The sequence below is a fragment of the Equus asinus genome, chromosome 1 (assembly GCF_041296235.1).
Source record: "Equus asinus isolate D_3611 breed Donkey chromosome 1, EquAss-T2T_v2, whole genome shotgun sequence".
NCBI classification, from domain to species: Eukaryota; Metazoa; Chordata; class Mammalia; order Perissodactyla; family Equidae; genus Equus; species Equus asinus.
This window is the reverse complement of record NC_091790.1, coordinates 129144819-129165336: the sequence shown is the minus strand read 5'-3', so window position 1 is coordinate 129165336 and position 20518 is coordinate 129144819. Positions and strand designations below refer to the sequence as shown.

The following is a 20518-nucleotide window of genomic DNA, read 5'->3' as shown; positions in this document are numbered from 1 at the left end:
TTTGGATAGTCCAGTTATCAGGCTTGAAGTTCTAAACAGTTTAATTCTTTTTCCACAGGAGAGCTAGACGCCAAGATGTAAAGTATGGAGACCCAATCACCCAGTGCTGGGACATAGAAGACAGTAAGTATAGGTTTGATATGTTTTTCTCCCATTTAAAATTTTAAGCTTACTCTTTGTGTGTCTTTATACTATATAACTTAAAACCTCTATTATATAGGAAGATCTCATTTTGTATAATGCTGTGTTCTGGAAAAGCAATAGAAGGTTTTATAAATCAACCCCCTGTCTATATGCCTAAGTGAATAATCCTTTGTTATTTCATTATTTGTTTCATATGTCTTTTAAAATTCCCCTCCTTTTTTTTCTTTTTTACTGCCTTATCCATCCTTGTAAAGTTTGAAAACGGCTGTTAGATATAAAGCAGGATATAGTCCAAAACATATGGACATTTAGAGTAAGCTCAAAGACACCCTCCGAGAAAAGTCTAACGAAAGTGTAGGCACTTATTAGAAATAAGTTTTAGGGAGGCTATGCATTATTTGTATTCACTATCCATGTTTTCATTCAATGAGAAAATATTTACTAAGTGACTTCCATGTGCATACACTTGTCTCAGGTATACTTTGAGACAAAGAAACTCCTTAGAGAGCTTATGGTTCTTTGGGGAGATGTCATAAGGCAAAATTAGTGATATGGGAATTTAGCAAAAAGGAGAGGTCACTAGAGACCATTCAGAGATATTGTTCGGAGAAAATTTCATAGAATGGAAGATCTTGAAAGTCTGACTATGAGCGGGGTAGAGTAAAAAATAGGGAGGACGTCTGTTGAGTGAGTCTGGTAACAGAGAAAAAAAAAATCTTTGAGAGTGTGTATTCCAGAGCCTCAGTTACTTTCAACTGTCAAGCTGAACCTTCAGATAGAAGACACACGTGCACACACATGTGCATGCACACGCACACACAACTGGGGAAAGAAAAAAGAACTGCCTTCCCTTAATCACATTGTTAGGAACTGCCCAAGCACTGAATAAACAACCCAAATTTCATACTTGGTGGTCCAGCAGTTTTCTTAATTTAAAAACAGAACAAATTGTATTATTCATAATTTCATTCTTCTGAAAAATAAGCTGTGGTCCAGAATAGTAGAATAGTATGTTTGACTTCTTGTTCTAATTTGTACGTGACTCACTATCATGTCCAGTGTTTTATTTAGCAATCATTACTGTGTCCTATGTGTACGATTTTTCACATGTGCATAGGAGATTTATCAGGAATGTTATAGGTATTGAAGATATACCAATGAACAAAAAAAGAAAGGAATCTGTGCATTCATGGATATACATTCAAGTGTGTATTAGGGGAGGGAGCAGGCAATAAACATGAAAACAAGTAAAATATATGTTTTCTCAGATAATGATAAATGTTATAAAGAAGATGATATAAAACAGTTGCTGCCTAAGGCACTCACAATTATTGTCTCCATTTCACCATATCCCATTCTTGCTATAACCCATTGCTGTAACCCTCTTTTCTAATCATCAGCATCACTCTACTCAGTCCATTTATTGTCAAGATCATCAGCATTTTCCTCCTTGCCAAATCCAATCACCAACTTTCAGTTCTCATTTTTACTTAATCTCTAACTCCCTCCTGCTTGAAAGACTTTCTTCTCTTGACTTCCAGGCAATGATGTGCTAGGGCCAGTTCCTTTGGTCCTATAAGAGCTGATGGTTTCTTCTTTAGGAATTTTGTGAGCTGGTTTTCAACCATTGGTAGCTTGAATCAGCCATAGTGAGAATTTTTACACGAGGAAAATCACAAGCACTACAAATCAGGGCTTTTTGTTTTCAAACAGATGGTGTCCCAGCATACCAATGCTCATAGCACCGCATGGTTCTGATTTTCCTCTTACCTTACAGGCTGCTCCTTCTGAGTGTTCTTAACTTTGCTTTCCATCTCACCATGTAAATATCCAATCTCTGCCTATTCACTCCCTAATACCATCAATTTCAATACTATCAGAGGCAATTTGACTCCCAAATTCATAGTCCAGTTCTGAACTCTACCCTGTGTGCCAAATTTGTATGGCTTGTAGGCCTACTCAAGAACCCTTCTTAAATGCCTAATAAGTATCTGAAATTATATCTTAGAAAGAATTGTTGTTATCGTCTCCAAAATTTATTTGTTCTGCAGACTTTCCCGTATTAATAAATAGCACCACCATTCACCCAACTGCTTAGGTAAAAAAGCAGCTAGGAGTCATCTTTTTATTTTTCACTTTCTTTCATATCCCAGCACCAGCCTCTCATAAGTCCTTTGGGTTCTATGGCCACAACTATTAATACTTCTCATCACCTCCATAGATGCCAACCTAACTGAAGCCACCATACCTCCTCAGTAGCTGCTTAACTCGTCTCCCTGCTTCCATGCTTGCCCCTCGTCAGTCTGTACCCTACTTAGAAGCCAGAGTAACCTTTTTAGAAACTTCAGTCAGATCATTTCCTTACTTCATTCTCTTACTCAAAATCTTTCACTAGCTTCTTAGAACAGTTAGTAAAAGATCCACAGCCTTTACCATGGCTTACAGATTCTACTTCGTCTGATTCCTAATACATCCACTGACCCTCTCTTGCATCACTGTTGCATGGCTTGCTCACTGGCTTTCTCTTTTTCAGAAGCACCAGTCTGGTTCCTGCCTCACCCATGTTTGCATTTGTTTCCTCTCTACATGAGGAACTCTTCTCTTCAGATGTCCACATAGCTCCATCTTCACATCATTTAATTCTGTGCCTAAAATGTTGATTTCTTAGAGACACCTTTCCTGACCATCCTTCCTTTCTCCCTTTCTTCCCCTTATTCCCTAATCTGCTTTATTTTTATTTGTAGTGCATAACACTGCCAGATACTAAATTCTTTATTTATTCACTTGATTACTTTGTCTCTGTCACTAGAATGTAAGTTTCTTGAGGGCGGTAAATTTGCCTGTCCTAGTCACCGGTACATCCCCAACACCTAAAGCAATGCCAGTATGGAAGGCACATGGGAATGTTTGCATAATGCGTGGGTAAAAGGCAGGGTACTCAAATGGATAGCATTTGAGCTATTCCATAAGCAGAAAGTCACATTTTACGAAGTAGATGAAGTAATGATATGTAAAATCAGAAAGACCTTGCACAGGTTAGGTTAAGTTTGTGACGCTATGTTATTCTCTGGAGTTTATGTTTACCCTGTAGGTAATAAGGAGCTATTTCATATTTCTAAGAAAAGTCATTTTTTAAAATAAAAGTAATTGACAGCTGTATAGATAATTGATTGGAAGAGGAGAAGACAGAGACAGAGAATCAATTGTGGGAATTAAAGTAAAGATTAGAAGTGTTTTTACAAACTAAATTATTTGCAACCTTAAGGGAGAGAAGGGGTCAGATTTGAACAGTAGTTTGTAATAAAGAAGAAAGGAGGTGGCTTGCTTATAATCCACCGTAACTATATGTTGCACTTTACTTGATAATCGTCTTGATAATTGGCAGATACATGTTTTCTTCCTTCCTTCCTTCCTTTCTTCCTTCCTTCCTCCCTTCCCTCCTTCCCTCCCCTTCCCTTCTTTGTTCAGTGCTTTAATGGTTATATGCTGTGATGCTGCATGATCATGATTAACAATGTTAAACACATCTAATCTTGCTGCAGCGACTAATACATGACTTCAGTGGTATGTCATATATTTACTATAAAGAACTATTCCAGATATTTCACTATGAAAAACGTGTTTTTATTCTAACCAGGAAAGTTAAAATTTTATCTCCAAAATTATTTTACACTCAATGAGGAGATATTCTGCTACTTTGAAACATTATTGTATACAACTCTTATACCTTTAAAAATTGATAGTAATAGAATATTATATATAATATGGATGCATATGTATATACATGTGTAGATTTACATGCATATGTACATGCATACATATATTTTTAAATTAAAAAATAGGAATTATTTTTGAGGTGTAATTGACATAACATATTAGTTTCAGGTACACAGCATAATGATTCAACATTTGTATACATTGTGAAATGATCACCATAATAAATGTAGTTAACATCCATCACCACACAGTTACAAAAAATTTTTTTTGTTGTAATGAGAACTTTCAAGATTTACTGTCTTAGTGACTTTCAGATACGCAATAGAGTATTATTAACTATAGTCACCATGTGGTACATTACATCCCCAACATTTATTTCATAACTGAAGTTTGTACCTTTTGACTTCCTTCAACCATTTTGCCCACCTCCTAGCCCTGCCTCTGGCAACCACCAATCTGTTGTCTGTATCTATAAGCTTGCCTTTTTTTTTTTCTTAGATTCCACATATAAGTGAGATAATACAGTATTTGTCTTTCTCTGTCTGACTTACTTCACTTAGCAGAGTGCCCAGAAGGTCCATCTGTGTTGTTGAAAATGGCAAGATTTCCCTTTTTTATGGCTAAATAATATTCCTGTGTGTGTGTGCACATGTATGTATGTATACATATCACATTTTATTTATCCATTAATCCATTGATGGACACTTAAGTTGTTTCTATTTATTGGCTATTGTAAATAATCCTGCAATGAATATTGGGGTACATATATCATTTCAAGTTAATGTTTTTGTTTTCTTCAGATAAATACTCAGAAGTGAGTAGTTCTATTTTTAATTTTTTGAGGAACCTCCATAATGTTTTCTGTAGTGACTGCACCAATTTACCTTTCCACCAGCAGTACACAAGCGTTCCCTTTTTTCTACAGCCTTGCCAACACTTGTTATTTCTTGTCTTTTTTTGCTAATAGCCATTCTAACAGGTGTGGGTGATATCTCATTGTGGTTTTGATTTGCATTTCCCTGATGATTAGTGATGTTCAGCATCTTTTCACGTACCTGTTGGCCATCTGTATGTCTTCTTTGCAAAAATGTCTATTCATTTCTTCTGCTTATTTTTAGTTGGATTGTTTGATTTTTTGCTATTGAGTTGTTTATTTATTTTCAATATTAACTCTTTATCAGATATATGATTTGTAAGTATTTTCTCACATTCAGTAGGTTGCCATTTCGTTTCTTGGTGATTTCCTTTGCTGTGCAGAAGCTTTTTAGCTTGATGTAGTCTCACTTGTATGTTTTGGCTTTTGTTCCTTGTGCTTTTGGCGTCAGATTCAGAAATTCACCAAGGAGCTTCCCACCTATGTTTTCTTCTAGGAGTTTTATGGTTTTAGGTCTTACATTCAAGACTTTAATCCACGTTGAGTTAATTTTTGTGTATTCTGTAAGATAATGGTCCAGTTTCATTCTTTGGCATGTGGTTGTCCAGTTTTCCCAACACCATTTATTGAAGAGATTTTCCTTTCCCCATTGTATATTCTTGCCTCCTTTGTTGTAAATTAATTGATCATATATGCATGAGTTTATTTCTGAGCTCTCTATTCTGTTTCATTGATTTATGTGTCTATTTTTATTCCAATACCATACTGTTTTGATTACTTTAGCTTTGTAATATAGTTTGAAATCAGGGAGTGTGGTGCCTCCAGCTTTGTTCTTCTGTCTCAAGATTGCTTTCGCTATTTGGGGTCTTTTGTGGGTCCATACAAATTTTAGGATTGTTGGGGCTGGCCCAGTGATGTAGCAGTTAAGTGCACACGTTCCACTACGGGGCCCGGGGTTCACAGGTTCAGATCCTGGGTGCGGACATGGCACCACTTGGCAAGCCATGCTGTGGTAGGTGTTCCACATATAAAGTAGAGGAAGATGGGCATGGATGTTAGCTCAGGGCCAGTCTTCCTCAGCAAAAAGAGGAAGATTGGCAGCAGATATTAGTTCAGGACTACTCTTCCTCTAAAAAAACAAAACAAGACAAAACGAATTTTAGGATTCTTTATTCTGTTTCTTTGAAAAATGCTGTTGGAATTTTAATAGGGATTGCACTGAATCTATTCGATTTCTTTGAGTAGTAGGGACACTTTAACTATATTAATTTTTATAATTCATGAGTATGGAATATCTTTCCATTAATTTATGTCTTTAATATTGTTCATTAGTGTCTTATAGTTTGCAATGTACAGATCTTTCACCTCCTTTGTTAAATTTATTCCTAGGTATTTTATTCTTTTTGATGAAATTATAAATGTGATTGTTAAGAATAGGAAATTTAAAACTCAGAAATGAAACAAATATTATTGGAGGCAACAGTAAGTTTATTTCCAGTCAAATTGATATAGTGATGACTTTGTGTTAAACAGTCATTGTTTTTACCAATTTGAAAAAGTATTTCATACAAACAGCTATTTCATTTCTCCAGCTAATTCCACTAATTTATCTTTGACCTAATTGACCAATTCTTTGGTTGAATCAGTCTAACTGATTTTCTCCTGAGCCCTTGTCACATCACCTAACAACCAAACTGCATCCTCCCTGCTTTGTTCATGAACTCCCTTTGCTAAGGAAAACAGTATCTGTTACTATGAAGTGCATGTCTATCTCTTCCATGATCAGCGCTGGTGATCTTTCTCTACATTAGGAATTTATTAACTGTGAAAATCATAGATATACTCTGTTGAATTGGCAGAGATAGTGGATGGATTACAGGTTTAAAATGGAATCCACACATTTTGAAGGTTAGATGAGGTTAATTCATAATGGTGCCAGCATGCTTGACTTAATCATTGCTGATAAAACACAAATAAGTTCAAATGAAATTTTGTGAAAAGAAAGCCTAACTATTGTATATATGTGCGTTCATGCCATTTGCTGGTAGTTTTGTGTACTTAGATTTGGATTCATTTAGGTCCCTTAAAACTCACTCTGGTTTATGCCTAAAATGCTAAGTAGGCCCATCTGCAGAATTGAGACATCTGAATATATGATGAAAAAGTGCAAGTTTGGGCCAGGCTGAGCAGCCGTCATTTTTTATTTCATCAAATTTGAGCTACAGATCTTAGATCACACATGGGACACAGCCTTTGGCTACTCTGGATGGAATGTATTTCAGAGGGTGCAGTTGATTTACAGGAATAGGGTATCTGAGACACTGCTCCTTTAGCATTACATTAGCTATCTTACAGCAAATCCATGTTGGGTTAAAGTATCCCTCTTTGAATAAAAGAGAACATTTTTTGGTAAATAATACAGATAAGGTTCAGATTCTGGGTATTAGAGCATCTATTATCATCATTATAGAATTTCATCAAGTATGGACCACTGTACTTACTTTTCTGACCTCAGAATTTCTTAATGTTATGTGGTCGGCTCTGTGGACCATTTCATGATAGAATTTCCATTTAAATATGAAGTAAATTGCTCTTCCAGAGCTATCTACAAAATTGGTTATATTTTGTACAAACTAAAAGGTGTTAAAGCATTAAAAGATGCTAAAGTTTTATTCAATTCAGCTCAGAGAAAGAGACTCAATGTTTAGAATTAGATCTTGTGAATTCTTATTTTAAAAAATCAATTGCAAATTGTTAATATATTGATGAAAGAGTAGAAATTGCAATGTAGAGATGGAGTTTTAAAAATCACTTTGTTAGATAATATTTGACTCTTAGGTAACAATATTATAGCATGGATTTCCTTTCTTTTTAATAATGTGTATAAATCGTTCTCCCATGGCATCTGTTCTAAATCAGTCTGTTTTCCCATTGCTTTTAAAATCATGTCAAGGGTAATCTCCTATTCTATGTTTGCTTTCCAGGCATTAGTCATGAAACTGCTGATGAAAAGGTGATTTTTGGCATTGAATTTAATTCAACCTTTCTAGAATGTATACCTAAATCCCAACAAGCATCTATTAAGTGGTATATCCAGTGGTCAGGAGATGAACATCGAGAGGAGGTAAGTTATAGTCATCAAAGAATGCTCACCTTGAAGGAAATAGTGTAAAACTTAAATCAGGTTTTGGTTGTGAGAGATGTTCAACTTTTAGTGCCATATGGTACTCTCATCACTGTTTGATAAAAAGGAAAATAACAGTTTATACTCACTAACGTCAAAGGTAACAATGCCTTTGAATAAGAGTAGGCCAATTCAATACCAATGTGTTAATAAAATATAGTTAAAAGAATATTGAATTTTTAAAAAGAAGTTTACGTGGTTCTTTTCAAATTTTTATTTCTCATAGATTGTCTACATTTTAGAACAATTCCCTCATCAGGAACAAGAACACAAGATTTTCCCCCCACAGTAGCACAATGACTAAATTTTAATTCATATTGTGTTTGATTTAAATCATAAAATGAAACATGTCAAGTATGTTTAAAAATATAAATATCTATCTTTATCATATCATATGAACAAGTTGGATAAGTAGCTGGACATATGTACTTTTTCACTCTTATGTATTAAAATTAAATCAACAGAGAGAAAAGTAATATGGGTATTTTTTTCATCTTTTGACTTTCTGTTTCAATCTTGTTGACATATACGTGTGATTGCAACATATCACAGAGATTTTATGAGGGAGATAGGTTACATATGTTAGTGAACTTAGATGAGTTTGTGTAGTCTGAGGAATCCTATATTAATATTATTTGAATGTCATGAAATGAAGATTAATTAGCAGAATTTTTATTTTTCTATTTCAGTGCCTAAGAGAAACCAATAATACTCAGTCTAGAGTTCTAAAATTCCCAATATTAAACTAAGGACACTGTAATGAGTAAAGGAATGAACACAGGATTCAGAATTAGATGTCTTGAGTTGAATCACGGTCCTGTGTCCTCAGGTAATATCACTGAGCCCCTGTGGGCCAGAATTTTCTAATGTGAACAACATAAATTTGAAAGTTACTTTGGAAATAAAATGAGAAAACACATATGAGAATGTGAATTTCAAAGCAGAGGGTTACTCACAAGTGTAAAATATGCATATAAAATTGCAGATATTCTCTATCAGGGAGGATGTATGAAATAGGAAATAACACTGATCATGTGTTCAGCTTGACTGCTGAGGATTCATGAGCAGGTTATGACTTCTCTAACACCTCGTTTCTCTGTCATATAAGTAGGTGGACCAAATGCTCTCTAAAATATCAGCCTCCTCGATGAGTCTATGAACATTTAAAATAGTATATGTAATCAGTCAAGCATTAGTGTAGAATAGTGGTTCTCAACCTCAGGTGATTTTGCTCCCAGAGAGTCCACATTTGGCAATATCTGGAGGCATTTTTGGTTGTCACAACTGGGTGGGTGGGTGGAGAGTACTGCTGGCATCTAGTGGGTAGAGGTCAAGGATGATGCTAAACATACTGCAATGCACAATGTCTCACATTCAAGAATTATCTGGCCCCAAATGTCAGTAGTGTTAGGTTGAGAAACCTTCTAAATCAAATTTTATCATAAATTAATTTAATTTAAATATATGTTCCACTATTACATTAAGAAGTTAATAGCATTCTCTTCATCTAAGATCTTCAAGAATAAATTTTTCTATCAAAATGTTAACTCTTTACATGCTTAATACCAAGGGAATAACTCCATTCTTTATTATGTCAAATTTCTCCACTAAAACTTGATTCTTCATCATTACTGACATCCATAAATTCTTAGATTACACCGTATCCGTATTTATTCTAAATGTTTATTTTAAAGGTCCCATTTTTACCAATATATATTCAAGTATTATCTGACATGGAAGTGATTATGTAATTTTGAAATATAAAGCATCTACCTTTTAGCCAAGAAATATTGGATGAATGTTACCTAAATTTTTTTAACATGCAGTTTTTCTTTTAATTACGTTGCATATTTTACTTTTAAACATCTCAACCAGTAGTTTTAATTTTATAGTTAATAAAGTTTGATAATTTCTTTTTAGTTAAATATAATTCTTTAGTAATGATTTTTCCTATGGAAAATTTAGTCTGACTTTTAGAAAAATATGGTTCTCTGATTGGAGTAATCTCCTAGTTATAGGTACATATATTTGCCTATGCATGTTTACATTCACATCTCTTATATTCCTGAAAATGCTATGCTTTACTTTAATGGACCTTTTAATAGTATATCATACAGTCATGGTGTTACCACGCTCCATGAATTTCAGTGGAGCAGAAATAGTATATTTATTGAATTTTATTTAAAAGTATTGTAGCTGTAATATTTCAACTGGCATTTTCATCTATCTTTGTAAATAGGTAGTTATACATTGTCCAGAATACACAATACTGCTTCCCCAGCTGAGGAAAGGGGCAAAATCCAGACTGCATTTGAAGCATTTTTCCCAGCAGGATACTTTCTGCTCCTTACCAAAAAGGTCACAGTCTGGAATCTTTCCTCCCCTCAAATAAGCCTGAGGGAGGGACCAGGATCTCCTGTGGCACAGAGGCTGTCACCAGGTTATTCTCTGCCAGGAGGAGAACATTTCCTTACTGAGCTGTTTCACGGTTGGGTGCTGTTGGCGAGGTCATAAGGCAGTTATCTGCTGACTTTCTTATAAAGCTGTTCTTGAAACTGATGATGTTTATGCTGTAACTTAGCAAGTTACTCAGCAGTCCCCAAGCTTCTGTGGAACTTTTGGGATCTGAATGAATAAAAGAGGCAATACCTTTTGCCATTTGTGGTAGTATATTTTTCTGTAGATTTTTTAAATATTGTGAAAACATCTTCAAATATTTACATTTTTCTATTTGTAGGTCTTTGTTTTATTGTTGTTCTTTTTATTGTAAAGCATTATAAGTGGTTTTGAAAATGTGGTAATACATGAAGAACTATAAGGCCACTAAGTGTAAGTGAGCACAAATACTATTTTGATGTCTATCCCAGGGGATTTTCCTACTAACCGTTACATTGTGAGCATTTTCTCTTATCATTCAATTTTCATGCCAGGTTTTTGCTGTCATCCACCCCCACCACCCTGATGGCATGGGCATCCATGAGTGGTCTATGCTTTATTTAAATAGTTCATGTATCCTCTTTAAAAACGAGTCAACTTCCCTATATCTAAATCTTTCTCTACTTGTCTAACTATTTTCTTAGGGCAAATTGCTAGATGTAAAATAAGTGAGTTAAAGGCTTTAATTATTTTTATAGCTTTGGATAAACAACTGTATATTGCTAATTTCCCATCAAAATCTCTATATTAGTGCCTTCTCTGAACTCCTGAGGCAAAATTGTGTATTATAATTTATGAAAATCATTACCAGTTTGATATGAAAAATAGCACACTGTCTTAGCCTCTATTTCTTTGAATATTAGTGGATGTGAACTCACTTTCTCATGTTTCTTGGCTGTTGGTTTCAGTTGTATTTGGTGAATTGCCTTACCTGTCATTTGTTTAGTTTACATTGATATATTCATTTAAAAATTATTTTAACAATCCCTTTATATATTATAGATATGAACATTTTAGTTTTATACATATTATAAGTAACTTTTTATTATATTTTATATCTCTGAAATTTTTCTGTGTTCCTTAGATACAAAAGTTTTATATTTTATATAGACTAATCTGTTGATTTATATGTGTATGATTTCTCACTTATTATACTTAGAAATTCCTTCCCTGATAAAACAGCAAATATATATTTTCTAGTTATTTTATGATTTTATTTTTACAATTACAGCTTACACTTTATATTTGCATTTACTCAAAGATAATAATTAATCTTGGGGTTAGTTATGTATAAATTTGATTATTTTTCTTTTAAATAATGAGCCAGTTGCCTGAGCACTATTTTGAAGTGTCTTCCTTCTGTGTTTGTTGAAAAAAGGAGATATTCTTGAAGATACTTCCAAGACAGGTGCAATGCTTTAGCTGTGAAAGAACTGACAGGTGAATTTATCTGCAAAGGAATTACCATTAGGCTGCTATTATCAGAGAATGAAGTCCCTGACCTTTACCTGCTGCTTAGTACCTAAATGTCCTTTGTCCCTTTCCATGTTACTCTTCTCGTTTTAAATGAATTGCCCTTCACTGAAGATCTGCATTTAATAATGCCAAATATATTATCCTTGTTCACATTAGGCAAATGGATAATTGACCCCTGTTCAAGCATGATCTTGATTTGTAAGGCTGAGGAGGTTTTTACTTATCACTTCTAGAATGGAGAAAATTCCATGAGTTTAAATCAGTGGCTGGAGGTTACATTCTTTCTTTGTACAGGAGCTGAATTTTCTAAATTAACTGTGCTGACATTTTGCTGTCGAGATACAGTCTGAATAATGCATCCTATTCCAGCATGGAATGAAAGCATTGCAGAGAATGAGAATGTAAAGTAGGCAAATGTTAATCAACCACCTAATTTCTGGGTCACATATTTCTGTCTCTAGATTGCAAAAATCCTATGAAAATGTATCAATTCAAAATGTATTTCCTTAGACATGCCATTTCATTAAAGGCATATTTTAAAATTTTAGAAAGAAAAAGTCACTCAAATGATCTAGTAGACATTAGATAAATCCAGAAAGAAGTTTATTGAAGCAAGTTTTAAATCTGTAGGTAAAAAACCCAGGAAAAATTAAGCCTTCCATGGAAGAAAGGAAAGGTAAAGGATCATGATGGAATAATGAAATGCCAGGTGTTTATGACACTGTAGGGACAGAAGTAGACTAGAAAGGAGGGAAAGGAACCTCACTTCAGAGTAAAACAATGTAAACAGGATACAAAAAGAGAATAGCAAAAATAATGATGAAGTGTTGTGTAATATGTGTGAAATCAAAATCATAATTTCTTCCTGTCAGAATATTAAAGAGAACAATAAAAAGTAGTGAGTCAGAACTGCTGTGACAATCTCTAAAAGCCACAGTAAATTCAGTTTAAATATTAGCAAGAATACCAATTATGAGAAGGAAATCTAGAGATGAACCGGAACTGAAGTCAGCCACTTTGATTGTCATGCTAATAACTACAGGCCATTTTCTATTAAGAGAATTACAGAAATAAAGGCTTCAGAACATCACCTCTCCAGCAACATGGCAGTGGTCTATAATATTGCTAGTAATACTTCACGTTTTAACTTTCAAACAGCTTTACTTTTAACCCCGCAAATACACCATATGCTCTTTCACCAACTTGATAAATGGGAAACCAACTGGGAAAGATAAATGAGTAATCCTAGGAAGCAGATCATACCGGGATGAGAACCTAGACTCTGGAGTCAGAATGTGATAATCTAAGATGTATTTAAGTTTTAAAAAATAATTTCTGCAATAAAATTATTTAAAGGAAAATATACAGTGTGTTAAATTTGAGATTGATATTTCTGCTTAAGATTGGCCCTTTAGAACCCTACTGGTTCAAATTCACATTTAGTTTAGACATGAGACTACTATAGTTTCTGAGAATGTAAGTAAATTCAATGTTAGTTTGTATAACAATAGCATTTTAAGATGTCTAGGCCTTTAGAATAAATCCACTGGGGAAAAAATACTACACACCCAACTCAGCAAATGAACAAAGTAAGGGAAACAAACAAACAAACAAAACCGGGATGGTGTTGATTCAGTGTAGAGTGAAGGCGGGGCTGGAGACCATTCGGCCTCGTTAACCGGGGATCTGAGCTGTGACCTGCCTTTGGCCTCACATGGTACCCCGCCAGCTGCACTTCTCTGGCACAGAGGGTGGTTGGCCATATATTTGTTAGTTAACTGGGCTGGTAGCCAGAGATGTTGCTTTTCCTTTTCTCATATTTCCAGAATTGGAGGGATTTTTCCTACATATTTTTCACATAAAGCTGCAGAGTATGGTCCACCCACTGTGAATAAATTTAATTTAGCCATCTTTATGCCTCCTCGATTTCCATCAACTAAAAGTCTACAATATAGGGGCAGATGTGTAAACTGGGAAATCTTCCAGACTTCTTTGTTGTTGTTGTTGTTGTTATTCTACTTAATGCTGAGCCACTCAACAATAGTCTGCATTAAACAAGCCTCCTGTGTTGGTAAACATGCCTCTAGTTTTATTGAAGATAGGTTTCCTATTCACACCAGATTGTGGGCCAGGCAAGCTTAAATGTCTGAACTGTCTTTCAGTACTACTGCTTCAAAGGGTAAAGAGCATCACTTTTCAGAGAGGTTCTTTTTGTTCATTGAACTTTCTCACACTTGAAATCACATTACCATGCTATAGTATATCCAGGTATGGCAAATATTTCCACAAATGAGATAGTCTAAAGTATCACAGATACACACAGTATCAAAATTCAATCCATAATAAAGAGGGAAATTCAGCTTTAAATGTTGCTAACCTTCTGACTATGGTCCTACTCAGGTACAGCTCTAACATCCAAAAAGCTGTATCCATACCTTTCCACTTTACTTTTAACAGGTCACCACTTACAGCTTCCATATGCTATTCATATCATTTATTTGGCCATATGTAGAAAACAGAGTTAACTCCTTTTGGGATCATTGTTCTATTCTTCATTACAGGTGGTAACATGCGCTAAAGCTCTTCTTCTGCACAATGATTGTCAAAGTCACATTCCAGCTCTGAAATTCAGAGACCAGTTGGTGTTCTTAAATAAGTAAATATGGTCAGTTGATAGTTTCCAGTTTTACTTCATTAATTTTCACAGCTTTTCATTCCTATCTGTAGACTGGGAGAAAAACTAACTGTATTCCAAAGGTTCGGTCAGACATCATAAGACGCAAACATGCATATTTGGGGTCTATTAGTTGAATTTTTTCTCTCTCTTTGACTATAGCTGACAATAGTATGCTTGATGACAGAGAGGGAATATATCTTTTAGGTTCATCTAAGTAAAACTACATAACCTGTTTTCATTTGCTCATAGCCCTCTCTGTTTTTCATTTATTACCTACATTTTTCCAATTCTGCAGTTGAAACCCGATGAAAGGATCATCAAAACAGAATATGGGCTACTGATTCGAAGTTTGCAGAAGAAGGACTCTGGGATATATTACTGCAAAGCACAGGAGCACACTTTTATCCACACCATAGTGAAGCTGACTTTGAATGTCATTGAGAATGAACAGATGCAAAATACCCAGAGGGCACAGCACGACGAGGGGCAGGTCAAGGATCTGTTGGCTGAGTCACGGTTGAGATACAAAGACTACATCCAAATCCTTAGCAGCCCAAACTTCAGCCTCGACCAGTACTGCGAACAGATGTGGCACAGGGAGAAGCGGAGACAGCGAAATAAGGGCGGCCCCAAGTGGAAGCACATGCAGGAAATGAAGAAGAAACGAAATAGAAGACATCACAGAAACCTGGATGAGCTTCCTGGAGCTGTGGCCACGTAGTTTTCTATTTAATTTAAAGAAAGAAGTCTTACCTGCAAAAATACTGTCTTCTGTTTTGTATATCCCTTAAACTAACTCAAAAGAGCTTTCCATGAAATTTTGCTAAGGCACAAGAACAAAATCTAAATAAGATTATCTGTGGTGAATATGGCATAGTAAGGGCAAATAATTCATCTGAACCAGTTTTCCATGAACTAAACTTGTACCTGCGAAGTATCAGAATTATCCTCAAAACAGGGGTTTTAAATTTGTAAATGTTTTTATGTTCTTCTGAGTTTTTGAATTTGTCATGTAAATAATTGAGCTAAGCAGGCATCAAATTTGATATTGTAATAAGGTGCTTTATTTCCCTTTCATGGCCATTAAGCATGGGGCTTACCATGGAGTTGTGCTATATGTTCTTATGAACAGATATATGATTCCCCTCTAGAACTGGCTGCCTTGTGGTAGAAACTGGAGGGAAGACACAAATTCATACAGCTCACATAATCAACAGAAACTTTCCCAGTGAGCCATTCACTTTTGGTGCATGGATTGGGAATCTGGAGAGGTGCATTATTTCTTCAGCCCCCAAAGCTTCCATTTAATGCACTGCAGCATTGATTTACTGAAGGGTATAAATGCTCCTCCCAGGATTCCTTATGACTTGTCAGGAGTAACAGGTTCATAGAGAGAAGTTGCTGCTCAGTTATGTGTTTTTAGAATATATTCTGAGCTTTACAGAGACAGAGGTTTAATAAATATTTTAATAAGACATGGGAAAACATTTTAATAAAAGAAGGGAAACATCGTGATGTATACTGCATCCTAATGGGAAGGCATGCAGATGGGACTTGTTAAGAGACAGCAGGAAAGACAGCCATAAATTCTGGCTTTGGGGAAAACTCATATCACCACAGAAAGGAAGAACAATCACAAATAAAGTGGGAGAAATGTAATGTAGCTTTATTCACTGGAGTATAAGTAGTGGTCAATTTGCAATCCATCTGTTAAAAAAAATCTAGATTGTAGTAAACTGCTAGCAAAAGTCTGAGGAAAAGTAAATTTTCTAAAGGATCATGGGAAGAATGAACACAAATTTTATTCACAACCAATGTGATTTTAGTATATATTTCTTTTTTCTAAAAATAAATCATACTCTGTAAGTTATTTCCATTTACTGCCTTTATTCTTTCCTGAATATTGGATTATTGGATTTTATCTGAGTGAGTAGGAAAAAACTATATATATATAGGGAGATGATAGAATTAGGTAGACAGCAGTGGTGGGGATTGGGGATATATATTTGTTGAATAATAGAACAAATGCAAGAATTTTAGCAACGGAAAGGGTTAAATTAACTCTTTGACATCGTCACATAATCTTTTTGCATTTCTGAGATTATATGATGTAATTCAAGTAGCATTGTTTTAGTAATTTAATAATAAATAAGCCTACTGCATGTAAAGAAAAACTCACAACATTGACATAAACATTTTTCATATTTCAGTAGCACTTTCAAATGTTTCCAAATTACTTCCCCTCTGAATATGTTTGGTATGTTTCCTGCCTGTTTAAGCAGGACTCACCTTTCCTTTATAGAACACAAAACCCTTAGCCTTCTTCTGTTTTGCCTTTTCATGCCCTTTTTAGTGTGAAATGAAAAATTAGTCACTTCCTCACATGGAAGGCAGCGTTTCAAAAAACTAAACAGACATTGCTCGTTTCTCATGCCTTCTACATGTCTTGAAAGAAAAACCTATGAGAACCCGTGTGATTAGAGGGCAACTTATTACAGAGCTCAGTATCATGTTTGTGACCGGCTTTGTTCAAAACGTTTTCTCTCTCACATGTTCATTTTATTTGCATCGCTTACCTATCTCAAGGTAGTCACACTGATCTATGAGGTTAAGTAGCCCTTTTGAAATGATACTCATAAATATTTGTAGATGTTTCACTATAAGGAAAACTTAAGAAAGGTAGGTTTTAAAAAAAGTGAACCGGAATAAGTCATTCTTAAAAAGTAATGCATAAGAAGAGCAGCAAGATCAGACTGCTGACTGAATATCATAACAAGAGTGTTTATAATTATTGATTTTCTGGGTTCAAGTGTCCCAAGAACTCACAGGAAGCTCAAAGCAAATATGTGGGAGAAGATTTAATTTTTTAAAAACTTCCAAATATTTGTATATCAGACGGTAATGATCAAATTGTCGATGGCTTTGAGAAAATTACATGAAGCTCAAATGTTAGGATTGACTTGTGAAAATAAATTTGGTTTTCATCAAAATATGGATGTCCAAACCATTCTTTAATTACTTCTTTCTGATCCTAGTTATTCAGACCAAATTTGGGGAACCTGTTTTACTTTACAGCTAATATTCTGGCTGCTTTGGATCTAAAACTATTAATTTATGTTAATTACTTAAAATATATTTGAAATGTTGTTAGGAAAATAAAATGTCATATAATAAAACATATGGTCAAAGATTTATATATATTTATAAAGATAGAGGACATCTAAGCTATAATTAATTTTTTAATCTTTTAATTGCCTTACTTATAGGAACAGTGTGATTATGTTAAATCTAAAGATGAGACACAATATATGCTTCATCACCACTGAGGATTTTACCAAGTTTTCTTTGAAATAATGAAAAATAAAATTATAGTTAATAGTTTCAAATACTTTTGCTAAGGAATCAACTCTCTTTGGAGAGGTCTTAAAATGTCTGTGTTTATTCTTGGTTTCATATTTTTCTCTCCTGTTTTGAATACATATATCTTTGACTTGCATATTCTTGCCTGCATTTCATTCCAGCTATTTATGCTGCTAAGTGGAATCCTGCATGTTTGCATTCATTTACATTAAATTTATTGGGAATTTTCAGAGTTTGTTTAGAAATGGATAGTCTAAGTAATTAATTTATGTAGAACTTTTTTCCTTAAAGAGCTCAAAACACTACATTCGTATTATTGAATAAACATTTTTGAAAACAACCAAATTACTTAAGAGATGGAAAAATAGTCATAGAGAAATTTAGATTTTGCAAAAGCCACAACAGTAGTAGAAGAATTATAATTCACACCAAATTTCATCTGTTGGCTAAATAATGCTCATTTACAATATGCTGCCTGCAAAATGCTCTTACTCTTAAATTTTGCCTATGGTCTATACTTTGGTTCTTCATATTCTTTTAAGTTTTGTTCCTGCTGAATTGTATAGACTCAACCAAAAGAATAAGTCTACGGTGGCTAGTGCCTGTTTTTCAACATCAAAATTAAATTTTCAAAGATAATTTGATATCATCCAGATGTCCACAAAATATTAAGTTGAACAAGAACATCAGTTAAACACTGATATTTTAAACTTAAATACGAGATATATTTCATATATATCATAAGAACAAATGGAAATCAAAACTGAAATATCTTCCCTTTTGAATGTTACATTTGTCTTAGACAACACCATGGAATTTTTAGCCTTATTGGGAATGGATAGTTTAGAAAAAAATAGATATTTGAAATGTTTTTATAGAAAAATTTCTTTTTCTCACAGTATAAGACCCTGATATTAAAGTAATTTAGCTTACATGTGAGGTTAAAAAATAAGATCTAAAATTCCAAGATTTGACAGTGCAAAAGCAGGAACATGCACGTGACTTGTACCTCTCATTTAAATATTTTTTAGTATAAAGTATTTATGGTAAGTTTGAGACAGATGATTTTTAGGAAGGGCAAGATCTGTCAGTTAATCATGTAATTTGATTTTCGTAAGTGGTTAGCAATCAATTTTGAATTTACAGTTTTGCTATTTTAAAAGAAACGTAGTCTTGTAATCTAAAATAATTGAAAATTGTTACATGTATATTTTGATTGTATTATAATAAAACACAAACATTAGTGTTTTATATTTATAAACAGAGTGTTGGTTTGTGTGCTAGTTTTGTTTTCAAGCCCGAAACACAGTAGCCGAATTTTACACATAGAATTGCACTGAATCAAATACCAAAGAAAATGCATTCTGATAATTTTCAGTAGATATATTTTGCACTGTAAGTGTGCAATAATTTCCCTTATAAAAGGAAAGAATGTGTCTCCCCCCAATTAATACAATTATGTAGTTAAACTTCATTGTGATTTAAATTTAGACTTTGGTGGACTGAAATGAACATTACTATACAAGTAACTGCTTTTAAGATTTCCAATTAAATCCCATTTTAAAATACTCAGCTATATGTTTAACTGTATAATTTATTAAAGGAGCAAGCTAAAGTTTTTGTTTTTGCTCTCAAAAGACATTTCTTGAATTTCTTTTAGAGAAAATTTGTATTTCTTGCCAGTATGGTACACACATGAAGTATATTTTATATTTACAAATAGATAATATTATAACATCCCCCTAAACCTGGTAATAAAATAATGTGTAGAGATTTTATGTAGAGAAATGTTAAGTTTTTTGAGTGCTCTAACAAGCCTCAAACATAAGAGTTTACAGTAATGTATAATCTTTAAGAGAAAAAATAATTTAACATAGGTCACTCTTAGGTCCTAGATCATGTTCAAGCTGTTACTGTAAACAAAATACAACACAAGGTTAATAATTGAGAAAATTCTAGTTGTATTTGTTTGAATATAGAAAAACACACAAGTGATTCTCAAGACAAAAGAAACAAGAGTTTAGCGTTAAAGTTGAAAATCAAAAGCATTGATAACCACACAACTTGTTCTCTGCACTAACGAAGCTTACTAGTCCAGGAAACTCCTGTCTATGATGATGAAGCTGCAAATAACTTTATTGTTTGTTTCAGAAACTCATATACCTTTCCTTTGTGTATATATTAGTATAAACACACATCTTGGAAAGTGATTTGGCAATATGTAATGAAGTTTAAAATGCACGTACTCCAAGAAACAGCTTTTCACAATTAAGTATCTACCCTATAGAACCTGCTCCATATGTGTAATAACAGACATTTTCAAAAATATTTATTGTCGGGTTAATTATAACAGAAAAAGAGCACAGTCTATATGTTCTACAAAAGGAGAGTGGATAAGCTGAAATATAGTCACTAAATGGATAAAAGTTTAAATAATAAAAAGCTATGCATCAACATAGAAAATCTCAGAAACATAACGTTAAAGGAATAAAATCAAGGAATGTACGAATGCAAACAGAGTTATACTGTATATATCAAGTTTAAAGAAGCAAATGATACTGCATATGGATACATACATTCATATGTAAGTAGTAAACATATGAAAAACATTTCTGGAAAAGCTAAGCGCCAAATTCAAAATAGACTTTCC

General features: G+C 33.9%; 1 protein-coding gene across 2 annotated transcripts in view; it reads left to right on the top strand.

Moving 5' to 3' along the window:
- SEMA3D (semaphorin 3D) overlaps positions 1 to 16378 on the top strand; it is a 185292-nt gene extending 168914 nt beyond the window's left edge. Inside the window, exons 16-18 of one of the 2 annotated variants that reach the window (XM_044768058.2) lie at positions 59 to 123; positions 7720 to 7859; positions 14804 to 16378. In XM_044768058.2, the coding sequence (XP_044623993.1) occupies positions 59 to 123; positions 7720 to 7859; positions 14804 to 15229 (631 nt within the window). In that variant the 3' untranslated portion in view covers positions 15230 to 16378. The remainder of the gene's footprint in view (positions 1 to 58; positions 124 to 7719; positions 7860 to 14803) is intronic. The other variant, XM_044768061.2, reaches the window with a different exon arrangement.
- Positions 16379 to 20518: the final 4140 nt, after the last annotated feature.